This window comes from Salvelinus fontinalis, chromosome 7 (assembly GCF_029448725.1).
Source record: "Salvelinus fontinalis isolate EN_2023a chromosome 7, ASM2944872v1, whole genome shotgun sequence".
In the NCBI taxonomy this organism is placed as follows: Eukaryota; Metazoa; Chordata; class Actinopteri; order Salmoniformes; family Salmonidae; genus Salvelinus; species Salvelinus fontinalis.
Window position 1 is genome coordinate 5,383,978 of NC_074671.1, and position 10,043 is coordinate 5,394,020.

The 10,043-nt window shown below is 44.2% G+C and overlaps 1 protein-coding gene across 1 annotated transcript in view; it reads right to left on the reverse strand.

Annotated features, from left to right (window-relative positions):
• Positions 1 to 2,460: 2,460 nt before the first annotated feature.
• LOC129858937 (retinol dehydrogenase 10-A-like) overlaps positions 2,461 to 10,043 on the reverse strand; it is a 33,445-nt gene continuing 25,862 nt past the window's right edge. Inside the window, exons 4-6 of the mRNA XM_055928181.1 lie at positions 9,324 to 9,469; positions 6,344 to 6,475; positions 2,461 to 5,786 (exon numbers count right to left, since the gene is read on the reverse strand). Of these exons, the coding sequence (XP_055784156.1) occupies positions 5,663 to 5,786; positions 6,344 to 6,475; positions 9,324 to 9,469 (402 nt within the window). The 3' untranslated portion in view covers positions 2,461 to 5,662. The remainder of the gene's footprint in view (positions 5,787 to 6,343; positions 6,476 to 9,323; positions 9,470 to 10,043) is intronic.

Sequence of the window (10,043 nt, forward strand, 5' to 3'; positions counted from 1 at the left end):
GAGAGGAAGGAAGAGGAGAGGAGAGGAAGGAAGAGGAGAGGAAGGAGGAGGAGAGGAAGGAAGAGGAGAGGAAGGAAGAGGAGAGGAAGGAAGAGGAGAGGAAGGAAGAGGAGAGGAAGGAAGAGGAGAGGAAGGAAGAGGAGAGGAGAGGAAGAGGAGAGGAAGGAAGAGGAGAGGAAGGAAGAGGAGAGGAGAGGAAGAGGGAGGAGAGGAAGGAAGAAGAGAGGAAGGAGGAGGAGAGGAAGGAAGAGGAGAGGAGAGGAAGAGGAGAGGAAGGAAGAGGAGAGGGAGGAAGAGGAGAGGAAGGAAGAGGAGAGGGAGGAAGAGGAGAGGAAGGAAGAGGAGAGGAGAGGAAGAGGGAGGAGAGGAAGAGGAGAGGAAGGAAGAGGAGAGGAAGGAAGAGGAGAGGAAGGAAGAGGAGAGGAAGGAAGAGGAGAGGAGAGGAAGGAAGAGGAGAGGAAGGAAGAGGAGAGGAAGGAAGAGGAGAGGAGAGGAAGAGGGAGGAGAGGAAGGAAGAGGGAGAGGAAGAGGAGAGGAAGGAAGAGGAGAGGAGAGGAAGAGGAGAGGAAGGAAGAGGAGAGGAAGGAAGAGGAGAGGAAGGAAGAGGAGAGGAAGGAAGAGGAGAGGAAGGAAGAGGAGAGGGAGGAAGATGAGAGGGAGGAAGATGAGAGGAAGGAAGAGGAGAGGGAGGAAGAGGAGAGGAAGGAAGAGGAGAGGGAGGAAGATGAGAGGAAGGAAGAGGAGAGGGAGGAAGAGGGAGAGGGAGGAAGAGGGAGAGGGAGGAGGAGGGAGAGGGAGGTAGGAGGAGAGGAGAGGAAGAGGGAGGAGAGGAAGAGGGAGAGGGAGGAAGAGGAGAGGAAGGAAGAGGAGAGGAAGGAAGAGGGAGAGGGAGGAAGAGGGAGAGGGAGGAGGAGGAGAGGAAGGAAGAGGAGAGGGAGGAAGAGGAGAGGAAGGAAGAGGAGAGGAGAGGAAGGAGGAGAGGAAGGAAGAGGGAGAGGGAGGTAGGAGGAGGGGAGGAATATGAGGGTGGTACACAGTAAGAATAGAAGCAGTGAGTGACTAAGTACTTCAACAGTTTGAAAGGGATACTTCCCCCCAGTTTTAAGAAGCAACTATTTGTTTAGGTCCCGGGCTCCCCAATGCATGTAACGTCTGATACAGATGTTTTAATTATTTATGAAGTTGTTATTACACATTGATTGCATCCCAACTGACACACTATTCCCTAATAGTGCACCTCTTTTGACCAGGTAGTGCACCATATAGGGAGTAGAGCACCAATTGAGACGCTGCCATCATCTGCCCTTACCTGCTGCTGTGTTCTGACATGTGGTGATATTCTATTGGTGGGTAGATGGTGATATTCTATTGGTGGGTAGATGGTGATATTCTATTGGTGGGTAGATGGTGATATTCTATTGGTGGGTAGATGGTGATATTCTATTGGTGGGTAGATGGTGATATTCTATTGGTGGGTAGATGGTGATATTCTATTGGTTGGGTGGGTAGATGGTGAAATTATATTGGTGGGTAGATGGTGATATTCTATTGGTGGGTAGATGGTGATATTCTATTGGTGGGTAGATGGTGATATTCTATTGGTGGGTAGATGGTGATATTCTATTGGTGGGTAGATGGTGATATTCTATTGGTGGGTAGATGGTGATATTCTATTGGTGGGTAGATGGTGATATTCTATTGGTTGGGTGGGTAGATGGTGAAATTATATTGGTGGGTAGATGGTGAAATTATATTGGTGGGTAGATGGTGAAATTATATTGGTGGGTAGATGGTGATATTCTATTGGTGGGTAGATGGTGATATTCTATTGGTTGGGTGGGTAGATGGTGAAATTCTATTGGTGGGTAGATGGTGATATTCTATTGGTGGGTGGTTGACAGCTCGTGGTAATATTCTGAGTGATGTAATGGAAATTGAGTGAGACCCATGAGATCTAACAATACACACATCCATCCTGCAACGTATTGACAGTACACACACACACACACACACACACACACACACACACACACACACACACACACACACACACACACACAGTGTTCAATCACATCCTTCTGGGCTTCATCAGTGATTCACATCTCCTTTGTGACCTGCTCTATCAGTCATTGTGGAAGCTGACAGTACAAGTCAATGTCATGTGAGGTGAATTTCTCCATTTTACAAAGTAATGTGGTTTCAGACCTTGTAAAAAGCACCATATTATGCAATCTATTACTATCAATAGTATCTTGTGTGTGTGTGTGTGTGTGTGTGTAGAATCCATTGTGTTCACTGTCCCAGCTAAGAAATCAGGACAAGGCCTGTTTCAGTCTAGGAGTGCTTATCAGTCCCCGCCATTTTGTGTTATGATCTGAAAAGACACACCTGATCCGAGATCAGCACTCTTACCCGTCTCTTTTTTAATACGGGCTTTAAAGAGGAGACAGACACACCACGTAATAACCAAATAATCTAAAAATCACTTTATTCATTTTAAGTTAGTTAGAGAGACACAAAAACATCAGAACCACATCTGCTTAAAAGAGCAGTTTTTTTTTTTTTAAAGAAAGAATTACAAAATGAGGCTTGTGTCATACTGTCAATGAATGGCAAATGAAGAGGTAGAGAATTTAGGCTCATCACTGAAGGAATGACGCCTACTGGAATGTATTTCAACGATTCATAAAACTCTGCAGTCCTGTTAATCCCGCCTAAAGTTGATCAAATATCCAAGCAGAAAAAAACTACGGAGACCATTAACTTCCCCCAAATTCCCTGGTTGGACAATTCTGATTTACTGTCTCTTTAAATCAGGAAAAATCTTTTTATTTTATTTTTTTTAACAGAATTTCTTGAAAATCTTGGGATTTTTTCAGGGAAAGTTGCCAGAAATTTGCAAACCTAGTGTCAGTCAACATTTCCACGAAGGACAATATAGTACAGTATTCACAAAACAGATCAACCAAAGTTTTCATTTTCACTTGTCACTTTATGCAAATGGTGGAGACTACTGAACGTCTGAACTAAGACGTGAAAACAGACCAGCTAGTGACATAGTTCCTCCTCACACACATCACGCACTGATAGATAAAAAGGGCTGTTCATTGGTTTGATTGGAATTACACTACCGTTCAAAGGATTGAAGTTACTGAGAAATGGCCTTGTTTTTGAAAGAAAAGCACTTTTTTTGTCCAATTAAAATAGATCAGAAATACAGTGTAGACATTGTTAATGTTTTAATGGAATATCTACATAGGCATACAGAGGCCCATTATCAGCAACCATCACTTCTGTGTTCCAATGGCACGTTGTGTTAGCTAATTCCAAGTTTATCATTTTAAAAGGCTAATTGATCATTAGAAAACCCTTTTACAATTATGTTAGCACAGCTGAAAACTGTTGTTCTGATTTAAGAAGCAAAAAAACTGTCCTTCTTTAGACTAGTTGAGTATCTGGAGCATCAGCATTTGTGGGTTCAACTACAGGCTCAAAATAGCCAGAAACAAACAACTTTCTTCTGAAACTAGTCAGTCTATTCTTGTTCTGAGAAATGAAGGCTATTCCATGCGAGAAATTGCCAAGAAACTGAAGATCTCTCCTCAGACTAATATTATTCTGTTTGTCCTGTGGGTACCTTTGCCACTGTTCCACACCATGTGTATTGCCCTGTCATGGTGTATTTTGTACTACTCTCTTCACAGAACAGCGCAAACTGGCTCTAACCAGAATAGAAAAAGGAGTGGGAGGCCCCGGTGCACAACTGAGCAAGAGGACAAGTACATTATAGTGTCTAGTTTGAGAAACAGACGCCTCACAAGTCCTCAACTGACAGCTTCATTAAATAGTACCCGCAAAACACCAATCTCAACGTCAACAATGAAGAGGCGACTCCGGGATGCTGGCCTTCTAGGCAGAGTTGCAAAGAAAAATCCATATCTTAGACTGGCCAATAAAAAGAAAATATTAAGATGGGGAAAAAGAACACAGACACTGGACAGAGGAAGTTTGGGGGGGGAGGAAGTGTTATGGACAGACGAATCTAAGTGTGAGGTGTTTGGATCACAAAGAAGAACATTCGTGAGATGCATAAAAAATGAAAAGATGCTGGAGGAGTGCTTGACGCCATCTGTCAAGCATGGTAGAGGCAATGTGATGGTCTGGGGGTGCTTCGGTGGTGGTAAAGTGGGAGATTTGTACAGGGTGAACGGGATCTTGAAGAAGAAAAGGCTATCACTCCATTTTGCAACGCCATGTCATATCCCGTGGACGGGGCTTAATTGGATCCAATTTCCTCCTACAACCGGACAATGACCCAAAGCACAGCGCCAAACTATGCAAGAAACTATCTAGGGAAGAAGCAGTCAGAGTACCAGCTGTCTTTAATGGAGTGGCCAGCACAGTCACCGGATCTCAAACCTATCGAGCTGCTGTGGGAGCAGCTTGACCTTACGGTACATAAGAAGCGCCCACCAAGCCAATCCAACTTGTGGGAGGTGCTTCAGGAAGCATGGGGTGACATCTCTTCAGATTACCTCAACAAATTGACAACTAGAATGCCAAAAGTCTGCAACGCTGTAATTGCTGCAAATGGAGGATTCAAAAGCAAAGTTTGAAGGACACAGTTATTATTTAAAGGAAAAAAATAATGATTTATAACCTTGTTAACATTTTGACTATATTTCCTTTTATATTGCAACTCATTTCATGTTTTCATGGAAAACAAGGACATTTCTAAGCGACCCCAAACTTTTGAACGGTAGTGTACGTCTTAAGATGTGGTGATTGATAGGGCCAGCAATACGTCAGAAGTGTGATAAAGACTGCTGAAACAAGTCACATTAAATTAATGAGACATTTTGGCGGATACATTTACCCAAATCAATGGCCGGTAGGTACAACTAATTTGAACTGTTTGAAATAGATGGACTAAATCGGTTACCGCCACCAACTGGACTGGAGTGTTGGACCTCAGTTCATCTTTCAATCACCCACATGGTTATATGCTCCTAAAAACCAATGAGGAGATGGGAGAGGCGGGATTTGCAGTTCTACTTTTAGCGCCTGGCTACCCAGACGCTCGCTGAGAAACGTGAGCGGTGTTGGTGCAATGATTGAATAACATGTACGTGTAAATTTATTTTGCACGTTGGTCTGGGTGATGAAATGCCATTTTGAACCGTTTCTACAGAGACTTGGCCGTGTAGAGAAAGGCAGTATTACAGTGCATGTCTACAAATAAAAGAGAAACTAAAAAGTGACAAGATTTTACTGTACAGTAACATACTGTATATTTCCACAAAGATACTAAATAAAAAGTTGGTGACTACATTACGTAAATAGTTAATACCTTTTTTTCATATGATTTAAAAAAAAAACTATTGACACAGTATATAGATCATCGGTTTCTTTAAACAAACCTTAGAAGAAAAAATAAAATAAAAAGACAATATGGAAAAAAAAAACTAAGAGAAGTAAAATCCTTTGTGTAGTACACAGCTGGTATCGTTTCAGAGGACCTTTGATTCTGCTCAATGCAAGTTCACCAGTCTAAATTCAGTCTTTTTAAATCCTCTTCTTCCTCCTCCTCCTCCTCCATGCACCCTCAGTGGTCTTATCCTTGTGCCTCTAGGGTTATGGGCCCCGCGGCAACAGCGCCCCCTTAGATGTCCCCCTTAGCCTCGTTGTTGTTCATCAGCTCCTTCCTCTGGGCAAGGAAGGGATACATACACTTATCAGCACCCAGGAACCTGTACATACACACGATGGCCTCGAAGGGCAGGAAGCTGTAGAGAGGAGAGAGAGAACAGAGGTCAGATACACAAAGCTCTTCATTTAGAGACATGAATTCATTCACAACACACTGTAGAAAGGAGAGGGGTGTGGAAAGAGAGGAGAGGGGTGTGGAAAGAGAGGAGAGGGGTGTGGAAAGAGAGGAGAGGGGTGTGGAAAGAGAGGAGAGGGGTGTGCAAAGAGAGGAGAGGGGTGTAGAAAGAGAGTAGATGATGTGGAAAGAGAGGAGAGGGGTGTGGAAAGAGAGGAGAGGGGTGTGGAAAGAGAGGAGAGGTGTGGAAAGAGAGGAGAGGGGTGTGGAAAGAGAGGAGAGGGGTGTAGAAAGAGAGTAGATGATGTGGAAAGAGAGGAGAGGGGTGTGGAAAGAGAGGAGAGGGGTGTGGAAAGAGAGGAGAGGGTGTGGAAAGAGAGGAGAGGGTGTGGAAAGAGAGGAGAGGGGTGTGGAAAGAGAGGAGAGTAGAGATGGAAACCACCCATTCATGCCAATAAAAGCATGTATTTATTAATTGAATTGAGAGAGAAAGACAGAGGGAGAAAGACTGGGACTGACCTTTTCATGAAGTTGACCATGTATACTATACGTGGTGTGCAGATCATAGCCTGATCAGTGAGAATGGCCCTCATCGACTGTGTTACACAGAACTCTGGCTTCAGGGGAGGCAGGAATGGCTCGATTTCTTTCCTGCGCAGACAGGAAGTGGCATAACAGTTAGAGACAGCCAGAACGAGGGCAGAACACACACACATAAACACAAGGGGAAAGTGCCCAGGGTGCTATTCAGCAATGTAGTGCAGAGTTTGTACACAACAGACAACCAAGTCTGATCTTATCTAAACCCCTCGAATAGGCCAGTTCAGATACAGAAACCCTTCCACTTACACATCGGGGGGGGGGGGCATTGTAACTCAAGAGGGGAACAGTGTCCAGGGTGCACCTGTTATGGGAGGTAGGAGGGTGTCCCTTGGTTCAGTAGAGCTCGAGGTGAAACACTGACATACAGGTTAAGGCTGTAAGTCAAGTCAATGGAACAGTGCAGTACACTGACTGTACAAAACATTAGGAACACCTTCCTAATATTGAGTTGCATCCCCCTTGTGCCCTCAGAACAGCCTCAATTCGTCGGGGCATGGACTCTACAAGGTGTCGAAAGTGTTCCTCATGGATGCTGACCCATGTTGACTCCAATGCTTCCCACAGTTGTGTCATGTTGGCTGGATGTCCTCTGGGTGGTGGACCCTTCTTGATAAACACAGGAAACTGTTGAGCTTGAAAAAACCCAGCAGCGTTGCAGTTCTTGACACAAACCGGTGCACCTGGCACCTACTACCATACCCCGTTCAAAGGCACTTACATATTTTGTCTTGCCCATTCACCCTCTGAATGGCACACACACACAATCCATGTCTCAAGACGTAAAAATGCTTCTTTTAAACCCGTCTCCTCCCCTTCATCTACACTGAATGAAGTGGATTTAACAAGTGAACTCAATAAGGGATCATGGTTTTCACCTGGTCACTCTGTTAAAGAAAGAGCAGGTGTTCTTAATGTTTTGTACACTCAGTGTATTAGTACAATACATTACATTTACATTTAAGTCATTTAGCAGACGCTCTTATCCAGAGCGACTTACAAATTGGAAAGTTCATACATATTCATCCTGGTCCCCCCGTGGGAATTGAACCCTGGTCCCCCCGTGGGAATTGAACCCACAACCCTGGCGTTGCAAGCGCCATGCTCGACCAACTGAGCCACACGGGACCACAAGCCCATCACAAGCCCATTGCATGTAGCCGCGTGTGTATATTTGTACATATTATTTCTAGTTAGTGAATTATTAGCCAAGTTATAGCTAATTTATAGTCAGCAATGGGGGGGAAGTGATTGCTTCCTACAAGAGCACAAAAATGTGTATATCTCTAGACATCTCTGAAAAGGCAGTCATGTAGAGAGTTTTTATTCTGTCTTAAAGGGGCAGTGTTGTATTTTAAGACAGGCTTGAATAAGCTAAGTAGCCAACAGGCAGAGGGTAGTATAATTTGTCTGATTCTCTGTAATAAAGGTTTGGGAATAATTATGCATTTTATTTTGTTAAAGTGGTTTCCTGCATCAAACACAACATGTTCAGTCACCTCCTCGTCTGAAGGACAAGTAGATAAACAGATTGATGTCCAGTCACCTTCTCGTCTGAAGGACAAGTAGATAAACAGATTGATGTCCAGTCACCTTCTCGTCTGAAGGACAAGTAGATAAACAGGTTGATGTCCAGTCACCTCCTCGTCTGAAGGACAAGTAGATAAACAGGTTGATGTCCAGTCACCTCCTCGTCTGAAGGACAAGTGGATAAACAGGTTGATGTCCAGTCACCTCCTCGTCTGAAGGACAAGTAGATAAACAGGTTGATGTCCAGCCACCTCCTCGTCTGAAGGACAAGTAGATAAACAGGTTGATGTCCAGTCACCTCCTCGTCTGAAGGACAAGTGGATAAACAGGTTGATGTCCAGTCACCTCCTTGTCTGAAGGACAAGTGGATAAACAGATTGATGTCCAGTCACCTCCTCGTCTGAAGGACAAGTAGATAAACAGGTTGATGTCCAGTCACCTCCTCGTCTGAAGGACAAGTGGATAAACAGGTTGATGTCCAGTCACCTCCTCGTCTGAAGGACAAGTAGATAAACAGGTTGATGTCCAGTCACCTCCTCGTCTGAAGGACAAGTAGATAAACAGGTTGATGTCCAGTCACCTCCTCGTCTGAAGGACAAGTAGATAAACAGGTTGATGTCCAGTCACCTCCTCGTCTGAAGGACAAGTAGATAAACAGGTTGATGTCCAGTCACCTCCTCGTCTGAAGGACAAGTAGATAAACAGGTTGATGTCCAGTCACCTCCTCGTCTGAAGGACAAGTAGATAAACAGGTTGATGTCCAGTCACCTCCTCGTCTGAAGGACAAGTGGATAAACAGGTTGATGTCCAGTCACCTCCTCGTCTGAAGGACAAGTAGATAAACAGGTTGATGTCAAGCCCTGCATTTTCTTTTTCTTCAAACGTCTCATCGAATGTAGGTCTACGTTGAACACAACACGTTGTCTGCTACTGTTGGCTGGATTATAGAACAGCTATTTCTATGTTAAAATGTTATGGGATGCATTTTCTCCATTGTTTTTGATGGTAGGACACTCTGGTAGATCGACATTATGATCAAATATCCACAGTGACCTACTTGGCCAATGTTAAAACTGTAACTCAAAGTGGGTACAGCCTCAGTGTTCACAATAAACGCGTGTCAAAAGTAGAATTTTCACAACGTTGAAGTTTGCGCTCATTAGACCTAAAATTTGCTCCGTGTCCGGGGAATTTGTTTTTAACGGAACATTGCTGTTAGCAGTAGATTCCCTTGTGCGTTTAATTTAATTATTAACCTCAACGTATATATTTAAATAGCAATTTAGTGATAAAGCACTATGAAAAATGTTATGAATCACGTTTGATTTATTGATCGAGTGAATGATTTGATTGATTGATTGATTCTCACCTTATCCTGCAGCCTTCGAACATGCCCGTGTTCACCAGGTAGGGACACACCAGCGTCATCTTAATGCCGTCCTTATCCGAAGCCTTGATCTCGTGGCTCAGCGACTCGTGGAAGCCGATGGCCCCAAACTTACTGGCGCAGTAGTCCTATAGGGGTTATGAAGAGAAAAAGGTGTCCCTGTTAAATCCTGTGTAGCTATCAAAACGGGAGTAAGGACACGGTCATGGAATTACACTGAATAGAACGGGCGTCACCATTTAGGTCAATGACGCCATAATGGATGGACCTACGGGTTTAAATAGTCAAATTGCCAAGGTCAGAGGTTCCAAGCCAATTCTCATTCTCTCTCTCTCTCTATGGACAACAGGTACCCACTTTAAAACCCTGCATTGTGGGACGGTGATGTGAGTGGCTGTCTAACGGGTACCCACTTTAAAACCCTGCATTGTGGGACGGTGATGTGAGTGGCTGTCTAACGGGTACCCACTTTAAAACCCTGCATTGTGGGACGGTGATGTGAGTGGCTGTCTAACGGGTACCCACTTTAAAACCCTGCATTGTGGGACGGTGATGTGAGTGGCTGTCTGGCTAGGTTTTTATAGTTTCACAGGTGACTCAGGTGATTTTGTACACCGGACCAGACTGCAGTACTGACAGAACAGGTATCCCTGTAAAAAGCTGAACATGATCAAGGTCTCACCCCAGACAGGCTGCTTTCTG